This window comes from Phoxinus phoxinus (assembly GCF_949152265.1).
Source record: "Phoxinus phoxinus genome assembly, chromosome: 8".
Taxonomy (NCBI): domain Eukaryota; kingdom Metazoa; phylum Chordata; class Actinopteri; order Cypriniformes; family Leuciscidae; genus Phoxinus; species Phoxinus phoxinus.
This window is the reverse complement of record NC_136883.1, coordinates 5,833,009-5,852,840: the sequence shown is the minus strand read 5'-3', so window position 1 is coordinate 5,852,840 and position 19,832 is coordinate 5,833,009. Positions and strand designations below refer to the sequence as shown.

Sequence of the window (19,832 nt, the reverse complement as noted above, 5' to 3'; positions counted from 1 at the left end):
GCTCAAGCTGAGCAATAAAAAGAGTTGCCAAATTACACGTGTGTGTGTGTGTGTGTGTGTGTGTGTGTGTGTGTGTGTGTGTGTGTGTGTGTGTGTGTGTGTGTGTGTGTGTGTGTGTGTGTGAGAGAGAGAGAGCTAATTACTGAAGCCAAGCTTTTCATACAGGTGTAATTATCTTGGCATCTGAGATGCAGAGAGATTCTGCAGTTTTTTAGGGGACTAAAAGCTCACATCAGGACAAAAGAACACATAAAATAGATATCCACATTTTTCCATGTTAAATCAAGGGCGCTTTAGAGTCAGCCGTTTTCTGAGCTCATGTGCACACTAGAGAACCACATCAAGCGAGATGGCTTAAAAAAGGTAGGTCTGGGTTTGGGTTCACGTGAACTGCAGTACGGATCACGATTTATTTAAATGTAATTCAGCCTATCTTGCAGGAATGGATGGTTATTGATTATGTAAAATCTGTCTGTTTCAGTAACATGCACTCATTGCCGCTTGTCGCCACAGAAACAGAACAGTACAAATCTTTATTTTCTCCATAAGGACACTGATTTTTAGCAAGAATCAACAAACCTTTTTAGTGATAGTGTCAAGAAAGACCTACCATGAGCTCCAAGATTTTTAAATGGTATGTGCTTCTGTTGAAGCCACAAGTTGAGATTGAGTTTAATCTTTAAATTTCTCTTAAAAGATTTTTTATTAAAAAACAAATGTATGAAACGTATGCACAAATATCATGCATTTAGTATAGAGACCGTTTCATTTCATGCTGACTTTAACAGGTAAAATACCAGTGAAGGACTACACTACCCATAATCCTGGAAAGAGATCTACCAATCAGAGAAGCCGTTGTAACTATGGAAAGGAAAACTGAGGGTTCAGCAGCGACCAGACATTCCCATAAAGCAATTAATTATATATTAATCTAAAATTATTTCTATCATGAAGAGCATCTCTTTTTCTTCTCTCCAACAATAACCATCACACGCCTAGTGAAAAAAACCTATACCAAAATGTATTTAAAATTAATTTTTCATACCAAGTATACTACAAATCATATCAGTTAACATATTTACTGACATATCCCTTGAGACTTACTGATATAAATATTATAAATTAAACTTTATTTGGAGTAATTCTTTATTGCACAATGCACACTTCTTAATATTAAGCCTAAAATGTGTTTTAATATCACTATTAGTAAGGATAGTATGATCTCTGAATAATATCTTTAAATGCAAGATATCTAAAGCGTACCTAAAGTATACTTGCAATAGTTCCACTTTAGCACAATCAAATATACTTAAGTATATCTTTAATTGGACCTCAGCATTATTTCTGAATAACTAAAGTGCATTAATTTTAAAATTTGTTGTTCCAATTTAACATACCGTACTTTAAGTACACCAATTCAAGTTCAATTGCAGGGTATTTCTATTAAGCACTGTACATAAATACGTAGATGTATTTGTAGTATACTTAGCATAAAATAAATGTATTTCAAATACATAATTCTTTTCTTGTGTGTGTTTCCACCATTTTCCAAGCCACCACCCGGATCCAGATGTCCACACTTACCAATCTCGTCCTGGATCTCCTCTGCGACGTATGGCACCTTGTAGAGCAGAGACAGGCTCTGGTTCATCCTCTCCTCGATCACCCGCAGGTGGGTCATCACCTAGGAAACACAGACACACACTTCTAAAACAGCGGTCGATTTACGCAAGATGATATTTAGAAAAAGACTCCACAAGATGGAACAGGTCTGTGGTTGTGTTAAAGGGCATGTAGCGTTGGATGGATGTAAATCAGAAAAACAAAAGCTTTCTGGCGATCTTAATGTGGAAATGGTGAAGAGAAGAAACTGTGTGACTGTGTGACTGTGTGCAGTAAAATGTCTGAGTATGAGCAACCACGCCTGTTCTTTTGTTGCCACTAAATTTGTGTGCAATGCTCAAAAACCAGCAACAGATGGCAATGAAGGGCTTATGTGTGTATATATATATATAATATACGTATATTGCTCTAAAATGTCCTCGTAGACCCTCTAGGGGCCCGTCTGGACCTCAGAAAGTTCCTGCATATTGTATTTAGCTGTCGCACTGTTGGTTTAGGAAGTAAGACGGTTTATGTTGGCCTGTCAGTCATACCTGGACTTCAACTCATTTGAGAGGAGTTGGCAAAATAGACTGTACTGCCATTTCTCAAACACACCATTCTATAAATCACAGACCCACAAGTCACCGGAGTGACTGCTATTTTTTTGCTTGAATGCTAAGTGCGTTTATAAAACCTTCATGAGACTTGACTGTTGATAAAGGGATACTTCACCCAAAAATGTTGTCATTATTTACTTATCCTCATGTCAATCCAAACCTGTGTGGATAGAAGTGGATATAAAATTTATACTGCACTGTTTCATACAATGAAAGCACAGGTTGAAAAAAAGGAAACCTGTTCCAAAAACAGGATTGTAAAAGTTCAGATTGATATTTTTAAAGTCATTATACATTATGAGGGTGAGTAAATGATCATTTGGTAATTTTAATTTGGGTGAATTATCTCATTTACTTCCATTCCATGAAAAAATCCTTTCAAGTTGAGCAGATTCATGATCAAGAAGATTCATAAATCTTCTTAAGAAGGAAAATAAAGTAGTAAGTTCATACAAATGTTCTTAAGTGCAGCATTTATTTATTTTTTTTCAAAGAAGAAAACTGGCTTGATGGGAGATCAGCACTCATAATTTTTGAACATGCCGTTTATCATAAATACCGGTAGTTATTTTTCCTAGTATTAGTAATATATATCATATGTACCTAGTGTTATTTTGTAATGCTTAATATTTGAAACAACCCAATACATTCATAAAACATAAATGAAGACTTAATGAAGACATAAATTAAGTTTATTCTAAAATTATGACCTGGTTTCACAGACAGGGCTTAGATTAAGCCAGTATTAGGCCTTAGTTCAATTAGGGCATTTAAGTAGCCTTTTAAAAAAATGGCACTGACATTTTAAGATTAGATTTCAGTTAAAACAGCCTTGCCTGTGAAACCGGAGGCAAGAGGTTATTATAAAACTAAATGTTCTTAAGTTAGAAAACAAGACGAAAATAGCAATTAAGCAGAATTTTCTCAAGATTGCTTTGTGAATCCGCCTCAGACCTAGAGGTTTGCCTAATTAAATAAGAAATAAACAGGAACTGCTATCAGTCAGTAAACAAAAACACAAGATGTTAAACTTGTGAATGTGGGTTTCATTTCCCATAATTATCAGATCTGTGCCACGTCCCGTCTCCCATGACAAACATCTGTGCTGACAGGCCAGTCTGGAACGCAATTTATAGAGCCAAGCCATTGGCTCAGTCTCTGGGTTACATCCAATCAAATCGCTAAGTGTGATGTTACACAAGAGCAGTGCAGTGCTAATCTCTCATATAATGTTCGAACAAGAGAATCCAGTCATGCTAGCTCACTAACGGACATTCCTCTCAACTTCTGAACACCGTACATACGCACAAAAAACACGTTCAGTTTTCAAGCTTAAAGGGGAAGAGAGTTATTTCCGTGCCACTATGAGAAAGAAAACATTTTCAAACACTTCTACTCTTGACATCTACTATTGTTTACCACAGTTTTTACACCTCTACGGGAAATCATCCTTTAAATGGCTTATGGTCTTTGAATATTAAGTAGGGAACAAAAGGCAAGTAAAACTGTTATAAATTGGACAAAACTATGTAAGTCGAGAAAAGATCAAATTAAGTATTGGGTTTAGCAATAAAGGGAGGCAGCTGGGGCGGCACTGACCTGGGACTTCATCTGGGCGGCCTTCTCAGGGTCCACGGCCAGGACGTGCTGGTAATGGCGGATGGTGTGCTGACGATCTTTATTCTCGGCACGCATGTACCTCTTCAGAGCCTGCAGGATACGGTGGGGCTGCGGAGACAGAGAGTGAGGAGATAAATTGACCACAAAGGAGAGAAAATAAAAGGCAGGGTGAGTCAGGTGGACGTCTCTTTATGAGTTGGCTGATCCGTGAATCAGCACTAGGATCAAAGAGCCGCAAGACAGAGAAATAACAAGAGGATTAGCAGAGATGCTGAAAACGCGCCTGCTTGTGTGAGTCCGGCTCTGGCTCTATTCGTGCAACTCATTTCAGGGGATTAAACATTACATAGGTGCCCAATTCAAATTAATATCTTAAGTAACTGAAGCCGCCCTCGCCGTTATGAGCTTTCAGCGGGATAATAGAGGACAGGTAATCTGCCACCATTAAATCACGCCGCACGGGGGAAAGACAACCATCGCACATTAGAGACTTAAGTATGAGAAGTGTAATCTGGTCATTATGAGATGAGAACAATCCTTCAAGGAAGCACTTATCTCTCAAAGTTCTTTAACTTACTCACAGGACTTGCAAAGACAAAAAAATAATGGTATTAACATCAATCTCAAATGCATCTCCTTTTCGAAGAGTAATCGGTGGGGCAATGAGATGATGGATACTTTAAATACATTCACATGCAATTTATATATTCAATGACTCAAATACACTTGCTATGACTAACATGTTTATAATTTCTGAATTTAAATGCATTGTGATATTTTTTGGCAGGTATAAAAAGTCAACGTCAAATGTCAGGCTGAACTGTCCCGATATCAAGTTGAAGAAAAGAGCCTCATTAAAAGAATACATTTTTGGAAAAGAAAAATGTTTTCCAAAGCCTAAATTCCATCTGTTGAGTCTCATCAGAAAATTTGGACTAAATGGTTCGATTCATATGGATAGGTTTTACAATCTCTTTGACCTTTTTGAAGCGTCAAAGTGCTCGTTGCGTAGCTGCCAATGGAGGGACGGAAAGCTCTCAGATTTCATCAAAAAGTTAATCAAAATTTGTTTTCCGAAGATGAACGAAAGTCTTACGGGTTTGGAATGACATAAAGGTGAGTAATTAATGAAAGAATTTCCCTTTCTCCCTTTAATATCATTTGTAAACGGGGCAAAATGCCGTTGTTTGGCGTCTCACCCTGGGTGGATCAGCCTGCAGGGCGGCTAGGTAGTTCTCCAGCGCAAGACGGCGCCGGTCGTTCAGCATTGCCTCTACCCGGGCAAGGTGAGTCTCCACCAGCTGCTGTTTCTCACTGGCTGCCTCCTCCTCCAGGGACTCCACCATAGCCTGGAAGTGCTGCAGAGAGAATAATAAAAAACCCATAAATAAACAGTCACATATTGAACGAGATGTCGTCTGGCATGGAAGCTGAGGTTTACCTGGATCAGTGTCTGTCTCTCAGCTTTGGGCAGGTTCCTGGCCTGGCTCTCGGCCTCCTCCCACTCCTTCCTCACCTGATGGGAGCAACACATACAAAAAACTTGGTGCTCCGGAGACACAAATAAGGGCTGGACCTCAAGGGCCAAACAGAAACATCTAACAGTTGGGGATGTCACATGGCAACTCTCTTATCTAAATGTAACTGTGACCTCTCACTCACCCTCTCCATGCGGTTGCGGTGTCTGATCTCGAGTTGCTCCTTGGCCTTCTGGAAACGGCTGTGCTCTTTATCATCTGCTGGGGTCTCGAAGTACACATCCACATCATCTGTGGGTTGAGGAGTGGGCGGCACTGAGGAGAAGAAAGAGAGAGTTTGTAAGTCGTGTAAATATAAGCCCTCTTCAAAACACATGCTAGGCAACATTTTTAGGCATCACAGGTACACTGCAGAAACTGATATTTAGATCCTCATACCTACAAAACGTAAGGCTGACGTAAAGTTGATTACCTTGTGAAAATGCCAATCCTATAATGCATTGCGACAAGCTCAGTGAAAAGTTTGAGGGAAAAGTTGAGGGAAATGTCTATTAAAATGTACTTATTCAGTACTGAAAAGCATCCATAAACTTTTTATATCCAATTTTTGTGAGGCATGTATGTATTGTGAAGCGAATCATACTTAATAGTACAACATTCCCATCCTTTTTATCCATAGGGAACTATAGTTATTTGAACAATAACTTCTAAATCTTTAAACAAAGACAGACCTACAGTGAGCTACGGGGTTGTTAATCAATGTTATTGCATGGTTCTGTGGAATACTTGATTCTGATTGGTCAATCGCGCCATCCAGCGGTATGTTATTCCCCGATAACAGATGACACGGGCTCATCCGGGTTACTGAAGTCAGCTGGGCTATACGCTTGCTAGGAAAGTTTTTTTCTGCGTGGGAGTTTTGCGCTTGGTGAGCTAATAAAATATTAAACCTCAGTCAAATCAATATTTTCTGTACAGTTATTTAATTATGTCATCTGGTATCGTGGACTCGCTCTCTCTGGTCTCATACAAACGCAGCTGCTGCAATTCTGTAACTATTATTTTGTACACTGTTTTAAAATTGTACCCGTTTGTTATCTTATAATACAACAGTTTCATCTCAAATCAATTATTGTGTTAATATCCCCATAATTATGTGGCGAAATGCTGTGTAATAACTTAAGTGGTATGACCGAGTACCGTATCCCTTTAATGTCTGTCTAGTTTGAACTTGCTGCGCTAGCAACTGCTCTCTCCACAGAGGCTTTGTGTTTAAAGACCTAATAAAATATTATTTAGACTCAGATCAATATTTCGTGTCTGCTTATTTACATATGTGGCAAGTAGCCGTGTAATAAGCGGGATAATGTACATCCAGCCGGTTGTTATCTCAGAATAAAACATGACAGGGTGATCAGGAAACATCCACATCACTATGAAAGATGCTTTCTTTACCGTTTTCTCATCACTATCATTTTTGCATGAAGCACATATTTAAATATTCATCTATATGGGATGTTCGCTAACAGTACACCACTTCTCACGTATTTCGAACTTCTTTTTACCCCCATTTTTTAATATTATTTCCCATTTACTTATTCTATTTTTATAATATTTATTATGTGTCCTGTCACTGTCATTCTGTTTGTACAGTGGAAGCTTCTGTCACCAAAACAAATTCCTCGTATGTGCAAACATACCTGGCAATAAAGCTCTTTCTGATTCTGAAAGCGAAACGAAAAAGAACTTCGCCATAAGTATATCAGGGCCTAGGGAGCTCACTATCTTTTGGAAAAGAGCTATAGAGACCAATTTTTTAAAACACATTTACAGACAGATAGACAGATCAACAGACAGGTCCAAAGGAAGCAAAGGAGGAGCAGCCGACAAAAAGGAGACCACTAAGATCAAACCAGGGGAGAATAAGCTTCCCACAGAGAGCTATGACTCTGGAGATGGCTTTGTAATTCCCCTGATTCTAAGAGAACCAGACAGTCCTTCATTTCCCATTCCTTTCATCCTGTCCTCTGAAAAGCGCTCTTTTGACAGAACTGCTCCCCCTTAGCATTTATCTTAAGAGTTACTGCACAACTCAGCACGCTATGATCAAGATATGAGCTAAAATCAGTTTTCCTTAGTATACAGATGACAAGGCCGACTTGACTTCCCATAAGGCTGTGCACAAAAGGCGAAATCAGACATGCATATTGATTAGAACAGTCTACAGCATCTATACTAATAAGAGGACAGGAGAACCCTGGATTCATGAAGGTTACTGTGATTTAAAAAAAAATATATATATTAAACCCATCAGTTCATGTTGCCACAAGAACACATGGATGATGGCTTCTACTCCTACACAAATCAAATACATTGGCAGATTAGTAATAAAAAATAAGACACAAAACGAAAGCAAAGATGGCGTAAAAAGGGATGGGACACCGCACTGCACAAGCAGGAAAAGAACATTAGAATCAATTAGATCAGATTAACTCATTAACACACGGCCTCAGGTGATGTTTTGCTGTAACAAAATGCAACAAAAATATGAATCCTGAAAATGTATAATAATAATGATTATTATTAATAATAATAATTAATGTAAAATAAATTAAAATAAATTATATTATATAATTTTTTATTATTATTATTATTAATTAAATACAAAGTAACTAAATAATAATAGTAAGAACAGTAATAATAATTATACCTTAATATTACATACAATAATACACCCATTAATAATGACAATCATCAATCATTTTTAAAATGTGAAAAACAAATTGTCTGGCAAATAAATTATAAAATAAGTCGTTAAATAGCCTGCAAAGTGTTCACGGTTGTAAAGCAACACATATCAAAATGACATTGATATAAAACGTACAGTGAGCATTTATAATGAGTGACTGCTGCTCATCCGATCAGAATTTGACGTTTAGTTTTCAAAGGCTGCATTTAAAACAGTTTAAAGCAGGCTGTTTAGGTACACTATAGTGTTAGTATTGTGAGAGAAAGCGAGGAGCAGGAGCAGGGTGGAGCAGAAGGGGGCGGAGTCCTTGATGACGAGTGTGACTTACTCAAACGCTTGCACACGGCCATGCAGTACTCCTCCGAGTCGAAATTGTTGCGGTTGCCGGCACAGCCTCCGTAGATGAAGCGCACACACTTCCTCTGCTGTATGTCGAAGTGCCAGCGAGGCTTAGAGGCACGGCAGGGGCCGGTCTCCGCCTCCAGAGAACACACAGCTAACACAGGAGGGGAGGCGCAGTTAGAGCCTCCAGCCACCGGGGGCAGCAATCAGTAATGCCCTTGTACTATAGAGCGCAACAGGGGGACACCGTGATTTTGCCAAGATAGATATGTTCCTGGATACATATTTAGTTGATCCTGGAGCAGCATTCCTGTCTGAAAATGTAGTCCTAACCCTATCCCTAACCATAAACCTAACCGTACCGATAACTTCTCCCTAAAATCAGAGGGGAATGATGGTGAATAACATTGATGTAGAAGCACCTAACCATGGTTGTAAGTCTAAACTTGGCATCAACTGTAAACTTGTCCCTCAAATCTGATTGGTTGATTGGAATGTTGTTCCAGGATCAACTAAGATGTTGATCCAGGAACATGTTGGACTTGGTGAGATCACGTTCACCCACAACAGTGGCCGCACACTTTTTCAGCGGCCTTGGGTCCAGACGTATTTTTACTTTCTCCATAGATAACTACATTAGTGTCCATACCAATGGACAATAACGTTCTGTTTATTATAAGCTCACTGCAGTTATGACTGTTTAAGCTCAAGCTCTTTGAAGTCATGAAGATTCTGATTGGCTGTCAATGTTTTTATTATTCATCAGCTGGAAAAAAAATTATATTGTTCGTCAGTGTTATATTGTTATAGCAATATAACTTTGTTAGCATTGTTATAGCTGTTGTGTAGACTTCGCTTTCCTTAAATAACTATATATTTTTATAAACTTGCATGAACAGCCCTTTAGTATAAAACCAATGACCTTCACTGCAAAATATTCAGTTGCATACAAATGTATAACAAGTTTAGTGTAGGGAAATTCAATTGATTACATGTTTCATGACCAGTGGGCACTGCTGTGCCCTACCATCATTTTGTTTCCATGGTAACAGCGACTTCTCTGATTGGTGCATTCATCTTTATCAGGATTCGAAGTAATGTCATTATATGGCTATAGCATGCAGATTAAAAAAAAGTTTGTGTCTGACGTGTGGCTTTAACAGTGTAATACATCTTTACTTAATCTTGCAAGCTTTATACATTATTGGTAAAAATTATTTATTTATGGAGAAAACAAAGTTTTTTACTTCTGGAACCCGACTGTTGCGCTATATAGGGTGTACAGACAATGGCAAACAATAAAGTGTATACTTAAATTCAGATATAACGTAAAAAAAAAGTAAAAGAGGTCAATAACTGTAAGCCTCTATAGTGAACAGGACCAGAGATATGCATCAAACGAGTTGCTGTAATTGGACGGATTGTGGCAGTCAGGAAATAAATAAAGGAAACAGAGTGATACTGACCTTCCACTTCCTGCAGAGTTTTGTCATCATCCTGGCTCTCGGGGACGACAGCTTTCTCTTTCTTCTCATCCTTTTCCTCACTGTCTCGGTCCTCCTCTTCATCCTCGTACACGTAGTGGTAGTCCTCTTCATCTCCGTCATCCTCCTGATCCTCCTCTTCTTCAGCCGTGTCCTCCTGAGTGGGCGGCTCGATGACAACAGGCTCGCTAAAAACGAGATAAAAAAGACTTTTGAGTAAAAGTTAAGATTGAGTAAATCTTTTTTGGTCACTGGAAAGTCATGCCGGTTTGGAAAGAATTGAGGGTGAGTAAATGACGGTTATTATTGTTAACTAAAACTTAAACCATAAAAAAACACTTTCATTACTTGAAAAAAAAAAAGATTATCTGAAAAAAGAATTTGACTATTTAGTTGCCAAGAAAACATTTCTCATTTCCATTTAATACTGAAAGTACTTATCCAAACTGTTAACACTTTACAATAAGGTCTCATTTATTAACATTAATTAATGCATTAACAAACATAAGTTAATAATGAGCAATACATTTTTACAGCATTTATTATCCTTTATTAATGTTAGTTAATAAAAAAAAAGTGTATGTTCATGTTAGTTCACAGAACATCAACTAATGTTAACATACAACTTTTTTTCTTAACAACGTGGGAGTAAATGTAGATATTAACACAAACTAAGACTAATAAATGCTGTAGAAGTATTGTTTATTTTTAATTCACCTTAACTAATGTTAATAAATGAAACCTTATTGCAAAGTGTTAGCCTATAACTAAAACTAAAAAAAGATTTAATTATTAAAAATGTCTATATATTTTTAATGTAAATAATACAAATTACAAAAACGCAAACAATTGCTAAAACTTTCAAATTAAAGTGCCTCTATTATACGTATTCGAAATACAAACGATTTGTTCAGGCGGTTTAGAGTCGATTCTTTCTTTTGGGAGACAATATCTTATCGTGCACTTTCGATGTTACAACTTTGCAGACCGTTTACAATTCACAAACAGCTATATTACACGCTGCAATATATTGAAATATTGATACATATATATAAAATCTAATTCAAAATATTTACAAAAACTATAATAGTACATCAATGACAGAAAAATAACACTGGTAAAAAAAATTTTTTTTAAAAATTGGTTAACTATCCATAGAAAAATCTGGAAAAAAGTTTGAGGCGGCATGACATATAACTGATAGAAGCACAATGTGATGAGAGGGAAGGAGAACGTAGGAAACAGAGGGAGGGGAGGAGAACAGGTTGGATGTTTTATGATTTATGGAAGTGAATCAAACGGCTGTCAGAGGTCAAAGGCATGGCACTCGAAAATATCCAGATGGTCAACCTAATTTATCCTACACAAACACACACACACTGCGTATGCTCTCACACATACAATTTTTCAGCTACTACTTCTCAAATGATAAGACACGACAGGTCACAGTCATACTGATACATCATCCTTTGATAAGTGTGGCAGGGGCGTTTGCTCGGAGGCGCTCAGAGAGGCTGTGCCCATTTCAGAAATTTGGATACGTAAATAACTGACAATAAAAAAAATTATGTTTTGTGAATGAGCCTCAGAGACTTTGTTTAATGATGATTTGTTGGCGCTGATAGCCTCGTGGGCAGCGCCGGCATATAGCGCCGTTGCTCGGGCCACCCGAATTCAAACAAAAATATTTTAATATTGTTTTCTTGTTGATAGTGCAAGGTAAATTGTGATAGTTAAAAGGTCAATAAATATTCTTTAACTCCGAAACCACAAACTAACATTGGACTAAGAAACCAAACCTGAGAAGTTTGAGAAAGACCACATGCATGTCAACTAACACCACATCACCTCTCCTCTACTGCTTCATCATCTTCGTCTTCATCCTCATCCTCAATGACAGGCTCCTCCACATCCTCATTCTCATCATCTTCATCCTCATCATCAAGCTCTTTTGAGGGTGAAGCAGGAGGTACTGGCTCCTCGGGACGAGAAGACGGGCAGCAGACGTATTCAGTGCCGTGGAACTTATCGATGCCACAGGGAAGCAGCATACCGTAGCTGTGCAGGACCATGTTTCCCTTAGAACAGGCCTAGAGAGAGAGAGACACAGAGAGAGTCAAGAAATCCGATTCAATTAGAGCAAATGTGGTTTGAAAGGCCAGTCTGCTGTGTAAGAACAGCCCGAAGAAATTCAGCAGATCTCTTAAATGTCTGTCCCGGGATCGGTGGAGTCAGCGCACAGAGATGCTTTCAGAATGCGCACACAGAGAATGAAAGACGGCAGCTCGGAGTGATTTACGGTACGAAAAGAACTGACCACATACACACTGCAGCTAAATTTGATTCTGTGTACACCAAGTTTACAGCATTCTGCATCCAAATTCATTCGAGATACTGATAGTGAAGACAATATCTATCTGCGATGGTCAAAAACTCATGTTGACAGCTGTGAGATGCCTACACATTGCTATAGTTTTCACGAGTAGTAGGTATGATGGTAAATGTGTCACTCGCTAGAGATTTGGCTATACAGTTTATAAGGACTGTCTTTTATTATTTGCACGCGAGAACAACAAGATCCTCAAAGAGAAGCTGATGTCAGATTTACTTAGTTGTTATGAATCTTATCTTTTGGTTTCACCCATCAAAATAAATTAAAAAGTTAAAATGAAAAAATAATAAATAAAATGAGACAAAGTGTATTTAATTTGCAAAGTATTTATTCTCAAGATTATCCCCCAAAAATAGGTATTGCCAGATGACTATTAAATATATAAACAATTTTTTTATTTAATTTCTAGGAAGAAGGATGTACTACTGTTTAAAAGTTTGGGGTCAGTAAGAAATCAGTTCTATTATTCAGCCAGGATGCATTCAATTTGTAAAATGTGATAGTAAAGCCTTTTTATTGTTACTAAAAACATCTATTTCAAATAAAAGCAAGCGCAACTGTTTTCAACACTGACAATAATAAGAAATGTTTCTTGAGCATCAAATCAGCAAATTAGAATGATTTCTGAAAGATCATGTGACACTGAAGACTGGAGTAATGCAGGAATTAATTACATTTTTAAATATATTCAAATGGAAAATTATTTGAAATTGTAATAATATTTCACAATATTGTTGATTCAACTGTATTTTTGCTTGGTGAGCGAGACTTAAAAAAATATTGAGAAATAGTATTAAACCAAAATTTTTGATCAGTAGTGTAGTGTCTCAAAATGTTGTCTCCTTATTATGCAAAGATTCTCCATTGATGTTTTTAACATTAACGACTCATCAAAAACATCCAGTTAGTGAACCAACGCAACCTCAGGATAGCAGGAGTGACTCTTTTATCCCATGCACGCAAATTAATGCAGTTGTCACTTCCAAAAACTGTGAAAAAGCAGGGAAACTGAAAAGACAGTTAATAAAATTGTGTGTGTGTGTGTGTGTGTGTGTGTGTGTGTGTGTGTGTGTGTGTGTGTGTGTGTGTGTGTGTGTGTGTGTGTGTGTGTGTGTGAGATTATCAGTATTACAGCAGTACGGCTTATCCAGTTATCAGGGTGAAATGTCAGGACTCAAGCATACAGCAGGAAAGACAGAGAGAATAAGAACGTGACACTCGAGTCTCTAACTGAAAATCCATAAATTTCAGCGAGCATTAGATGTAGAGGGAAATTGCGGTGGTTTGCAAAAGTTCTGAAAAAAATTCTGTATGGCCCTTTGATTTCAGCAATATACTGTAGAAAACGTGGATAGAATCTTGGAATACAGTCATGAAAATGGAATTTACAGGATAACACAGAATGTCATGGAATTTGGCAAATTTTGGATGAATAAATCAAAAGTAGGGCTGAAAACTAAACAGATCATGATATAGACTAGTGTTTGTGAATATAAAAAAAGAGTGAAAAGTCTGCTATTTAAATATGAATTCTATATGTTCTGCGTAAATGAATGCAGCAAATTTGTCTAATAAACATTTTAATAAATTATTAAACTGTTAGTTAAGTTTTATGAATTCAATTGATTAGACGTGTTTTTTCATTATCAAAATTTTATTAAACCATTAAAATGGAATAAAAAATACATTTAGGAAAAAATAAAACTAATTTTACAAGGCCCTAAAAAGATTTTCTTAGTTAAAACTTTATTTGTTAAATTTATATACATTTGATTCTAAATGTCATGATTTGAATTAATCAGACATGTTATTGATAACTAAATATACTTTATCCATTAAAACAGAATTCAGAAAATTTGAATGAAATATTTTTTGGAAAAAAATAAAAACATATTTTACTGGGCCCTAGTTTTGTCACTGTGACCAAAAGTTGAGAGTTAGCGCAACAACATCCAACGACCACAGAAAATTTCAATGAGGCGACTGTAACTGAGCTTTCAGCAATTCAATTTACCGAATTCCAATTTCAAACTGACACGGCTCCTTCCAGCAAAAAATATAAATATACATTTATCTTAAATATTTCTTGCGTATGTCAAATCTCATTGGTCCCAAAGCTAACTTCAAAAAGCTGTATATCAAATCTCAAACATGTTCATTGCCAAATATTCTGTTGCTTTGCATAGCATCTTCGCGTTTATTGTGGACAGACACATATCTTGTTGAGTACATGTATAATGTGATTATGATGTCTTACCTCTTTGGCCACACCGTGCCACTGCTGATGACTCACGCACATGTCCATACGCTCCTTGTGGAAGAATTTACATTTCTCTGGCACCAGGAGGACATCACTCACGAATTCCCCAACTGAAAACATACAAACACGCAGATTATTGGCAAGGCTGAGGCTTTAACATCATGCAGCTGGTACAACGCAAACAGAAAACATCTAACACCCACTAACAAAACAGAATTGCACATTCGGGACAGCAAATAACAACACAGCTCAATAATTCATCAACACATGGTCTTTTGCATTCTATAATGAGCATTTTACAACTAGGGCAAGTGGCATCTGAACAGGCATCTGGTCAGTACCAAAAGACAGAACAAAGATCTGGCGTGCACACAGACCGTCCCATCCACAGCAGAGAGAGAGCAAATAGCAGCAGGAAGTTTAAAGAGAACAGTGTAATTCTTGCTCATATCAAGTTTAGCATTCCTGGGTAGTGTGAACACTGTGTTGCTTACAAACATTGCTCTGATTGTTCCAGCGATCTGACATATTAATACTGGCTCAACCAATGGTGTGAGTTTTGGGTGGGACTACCCGTGCAAAACCTGACACTGTATATGTAATTTATACATCTTCCCCGCATGTCGTCATACGGGGAAACGTTACCTCCCCCTTTCTCTGCTTTGACTGCAAAGAGAATTTGTCTCGCCCATGAGAAAATGAGCAACGCTCAAAATGTTCAAATGAACCGTGCAGCCCTGGTAGGAATGCACAAAAATGTTGGCCAGTAAAAGAGAAAATATGCAAAAATCTTAGAAATGCTCATCTCAATTGAGTTTGTCAATATTACAATAATCAACACATGATAAACTACACTTAAAGTTTATTATTTTACAGTCTTAGTTAACATTTTTTTAAATTGAATTAACCTATATGTTATTGTATAATCACATCACATGAAGACAGTTAGTAAAATCACTTATATATGATATTTTCCAATCTTATTTTGATTCTTTAGGATTGTTTTTTGGGAGAACTGTGCCTTTAAGGAAATCAATTTGCACTAAACAAGAGTTAATGTATAAATGAATCGGGAAAGGGAGCGTGTGAGCAAGTGAGTGACAGCTGAGGAGCTCAGATGCCATCAGACAGGCCAGCATGGGATTGTGTGCCATATGCAGGAGAGTTATTACAGCGCTGATTTCAGGACAGCTGGGAGGCCAATCCAACCTCTGAGCCTGAACGACAGAGAGAGAGAGAGATCGAATCGTTTAATGACCAGAAGTCTGTTCACAATAGAAGAGGATTGTGACTGTCGACAAACTGCTCATTTAGCCTTTACCACAAAACAGGCCTAGGGCCAAATCAGCCAGAAACCAGAGAGCAGAGGAAATGCGGACAGGAGAGAAAGAAAAGGCCAGTGTTTTGGAAAATGAGAGGGTTTGGAAGAAAGAACTGGAAATAGAAGAGAACACGGTTGTTTAAACCAAAGCCTCTCCACACCGTATATAAAACTCAAACATGCAAAAAAATCGTCCCATCGGCCCTCAGGGACCGAATCGACTACAGTCCTTACATAACTGAAAACGGCATCTTATTCACATTAACCTAATTATCAAAGTAGAGGTAGAGGTTTGTTAGGAATTCAAAACAAGCTGTCGATCATCACAGGATATAACATCATAACTTCCTTTACAATGTCCCTTGAGCATAATATGGTTTACTGGCTTTAAGAGTCTGTTAGAACAGACGAGGTAATCACAGGAGTCTCATGCTAGCACATCTACAGTATGTGGTTATGTATTCAAAAGCGCACTCTATGCCTCGTCTTAATAGGTTTCCATTGTAAGTGCATTAAAAAACTCTTTCTGCTTGTTTTTACAAGCTGAGGGGTGAGTCAAAAACAAGTCTGTGGCAATCGACAGCATGTCACAGATGCCGTCGATAAAGCTTAACTTGTATTGAACCCCGAATGTTCACAACACAATCTGCTCGGCTGAAAAACCGTGTGGGTGATTCGGGAATTACATTATTTATTTTACAGCTGCAGTAGAAAAAGCAGAAAATAAGTCCTGACAGCGGCGCTAGGGCTGCTCGACTGCAATAAACGAGGTATCGCATTGATATCATGTGAAGAGCGAGGCAGTGAGGCAGAGAAGTGCAGCATTCTGCCTCTACACACACACACAACACTACCAGAGAGGAAATGGGAAATACACATTTTTACAAAATACTATGCAAAAAAATAGATTGTTGGTTAAACATGTTAACCAACAATGTTGTCACATGACATAATTTTGCAGCATGTTTAGTTTAGCATAATTTAATTATTAAATAGCACAATGCTAATGTGCATTTCCAATTCCATTTTAAGTCACACTTTATATTAGGTGTCTTTAACTATGTACTTGGTAGTATAATAATTGCTAGGTACAATGTAGGGCTGTAAAATTGATTAATTGCATCTAACATAAAAGTTTGTGTTTATATAGTGTGTGTGTGTGTGTGCGCGTGTGTGTGTGTGTGTGTGTGTGTGCGTGTGTGCGTGTGTGTGTGTGTGTGTGTAAATTACATAAATAAACTTGTTATTTTCGATTAATTGTTTTTTATAGCCCTAGTACAATGTACTTATTGAGTTCATGTATTGCAAATCACTTTTGCTGCTATTGATGTGGGATACGGGTAAGGTTAGGGACAGGTTTGGTGGTATGGGTAGGGTGTAAGGGAAGGGTCAACAGTGTAATTATAGAAGTAAAGATAGTTTTACTACATGTTATATTGCTTATATTGTGCATGTTTTTTTGTTTTTTCCTGTAGACAACAATACATTTTAAAAACAATACTATACATTGTTGACCTCACTATGTTTGAGATTTCAAATTCCATCCAGTTATTTCTGAAACAAAAGTATGGTTATCTGCCATTGTTTAAAATCTTATTGTGGAAAAAAAACTTTTGAGTTTAAAACTTTTGGCCATTTTGAACAAATGTGTCAAGGAGGAAACCACGGATAAAAACTGCTCTTTTCTATACTGCACATTTTGGCATATTCAAATAAATTATCCGTTTATGCTCCGTGGACAAAATAACTGCATACTAGTTTGGAACAATGATGATGAACAACAAATTAATTTTCATTGTTGGATAAACAATTCCTTTTAAAACATAATTTAATTTATTTGGGTCAGACACAAAAAAAAGATTGACTGATGAAAAGAATATAAAAAAAGCATTCAAATGCCAAAAAGCAGGACGGCACGTGGAATGACTCATTTGTGCGCCCATGTAATCCCAGATTTTCCATTTTATACTAAACAACTGTGCATAAATTTGACTAAGCGCCTGACTTGTGAAGGCAAACTGCAGGCTCACGACATGATCAAAAAGCTCTTAGATGATCCAACAAAAGCTAGAAAAGAAGCGTATTATAGTTGGTAAGAAAGAGACAAAGGGAGAAAAAAAATGCTATAAAGAGGAACGACACAAAAGGATTGAGGCCAGCTGCTTTCAACTTCATAGTTTATAGCCCAGTTTCCCTGCTCTGTTCCAGACCTACATCAAAGATTTATGACTATTACACATTAAATGCAGTATTATCTCTCTAAAAACGATTTCCCCGTCTTATTTCCATTTTATCTCCGGTTGTATCGGCGAGACGCTTCGGCCAGGGTGGAATCTGCCCGCATCTGTGTCTGTTTTTCAGAAACACTAGCATCAAATGAACTAGTTTAACCTTCGGAGAGCTGAACGCTGCTGATGTTTCTGTGGAGCAGAGCTGCTGTTGATGTAGCACAATCCTCCCTGCTAAAGAGCTGTTTATCTCAGCACTACCTTGTATTTGTATCATTCAGGGCTATTAAGGCTAAAGAGTGAAACGCTCAGCAACTACACAAACCCAAACAAAATACTGGAAAACGTCTGCTGACTGCCCATTAGGAGTTAACCTCGGCCGTAATAAATCAATCCAGTGCTTGAAAGTGAAGAGCTATTGGTCGAACAGACCAGAAATTTCACTCGCGGATGAAGTTACTGAGGTCATATATACCCTCCTTATCTTTTGTTTGAGGAAGCAAACTAAAAAGACCAAGGAAACACAGACTAAAAAAAAAAACTTTAAAAGGATAGTTCACCCAAAAAATTTAAACTCAGTCATCATTTACTCACTCACGTCATCCCAAACCCAGAAGCGTTTGTTCATCTTCGTAGCACAAATGAAGATATTTTATTGAAACCTGAGATTTCTGTCCCTCCATTTAAAGTCCCATCCACCAAAATATTGATGCTTCAAAAAGTTTATAAAGACATTGTGAAACATGACCACTTTACCATGATTGATGTGCTTTATGTGTGTGCGTTGATCAATGTTTCTTTCAGATTTCATTAAAATATCATTTGTCTTTTGAAGACTTATGGATTTAGAACGACATGAGGCAGAGTAAATATTTTGGTTGAACCAGGTCACCCTTTAAAGTAGTTTCTGTCATTCCAAACAAAGACTTTTGTAAAACATAAAAAGAAAAGTTTTGAATAATGATCACGCTTGCTCTTTTCCATACGATACAATCTCTTAACTTCAACGCAAACGGATCTGAGAACAGCGAGATCCAATGGTCATTTGGTTTCACGAATATCAAAGCTGCCACTTCGCGTCTTTGCACGCTAAGTTTGAAAATGTGCATGTGATTATGAGATGTATATACTGTACATTGGGAGAGTTGAACATTATCAGTCACTCGAATGGCTTTGAAAACTGTCAATTATGAATTTGAAGAATATAAATGTTCTAATATAGTGCAGAAATTACATGGACTACGTATACATAGTTCTTTTAAAACTTGTATTCCTGACTACTATATGCTTCCATTGTATAGACAAGAGTGGTATGAGAATTTTGCTAAATACTTTCTTACATTATACAAGTTTGAAATGACATTTTCAGTAACACTTTAGTTTTGGGTCCAATTTTCACTAATAACTAGTTGCTTGTTAGCATGCATATTACTAGGATATTGTCTGTTTATTAGTACTTAAAGCACACATTAATGCACATACCTTAATCCTAATTAATACCTAAACTTAACAACTACCTTACTAACTATTAATTAGCATTATAAGGTTTGCATTATTAGCAAAATCATTAGGATTTTATTGAGGCAAAAGTCATAGTTAATAGTTAGGTAATAGCGAGAATTGGACCCAAATCTAAAGTGTGACCTGATTTACTTTTGGGGGTAAAATATTCCTTTAAGAGCATGCAATGCATCAGAGAAACTTTTAAAAGGGATGCAACTATTTGAGAGTACAAA

General features: G+C 37.2%; 1 protein-coding gene across 4 annotated transcripts in view; it reads right to left on the bottom strand.

Annotated features, from left to right (window-relative positions):
* aplp2 (amyloid beta (A4) precursor-like protein 2) overlaps window positions 1–19,832 on the bottom strand; it is an 87,918-nt gene that overhangs the window by 15,830 nt on the left and 52,256 nt on the right. For 2 of the 4 annotated variants that reach the window (XM_079621239.1, XM_079621240.1), the window contains exons 4-12: window positions 14,545–14,657; window positions 11,744–11,985; window positions 9,878–10,083; window positions 8,398–8,565; window positions 5,505–5,635; window positions 5,284–5,358; window positions 5,042–5,200; window positions 3,822–3,950; window positions 1,585–1,684 (exon numbers count right to left, since the gene is read on the bottom strand). In XM_079621239.1, the coding sequence (XP_079477365.1) occupies window positions 1,585–1,684; window positions 3,822–3,950; window positions 5,042–5,200; window positions 5,284–5,358; window positions 5,505–5,635; window positions 8,398–8,565; window positions 9,878–10,083; window positions 11,744–11,985; window positions 14,545–14,657 (1,323 nt within the window). The remainder of the gene's footprint in view (window positions 1–1,584; window positions 1,685–3,821; window positions 3,951–5,041; window positions 5,201–5,283; window positions 5,359–5,504; window positions 5,636–8,397; window positions 8,566–9,877; window positions 10,084–11,743; window positions 11,986–14,544; window positions 14,658–19,832) is intronic. The other 2 variants (XM_079621242.1, XM_079621241.1) reach the window with 1 other exon arrangement.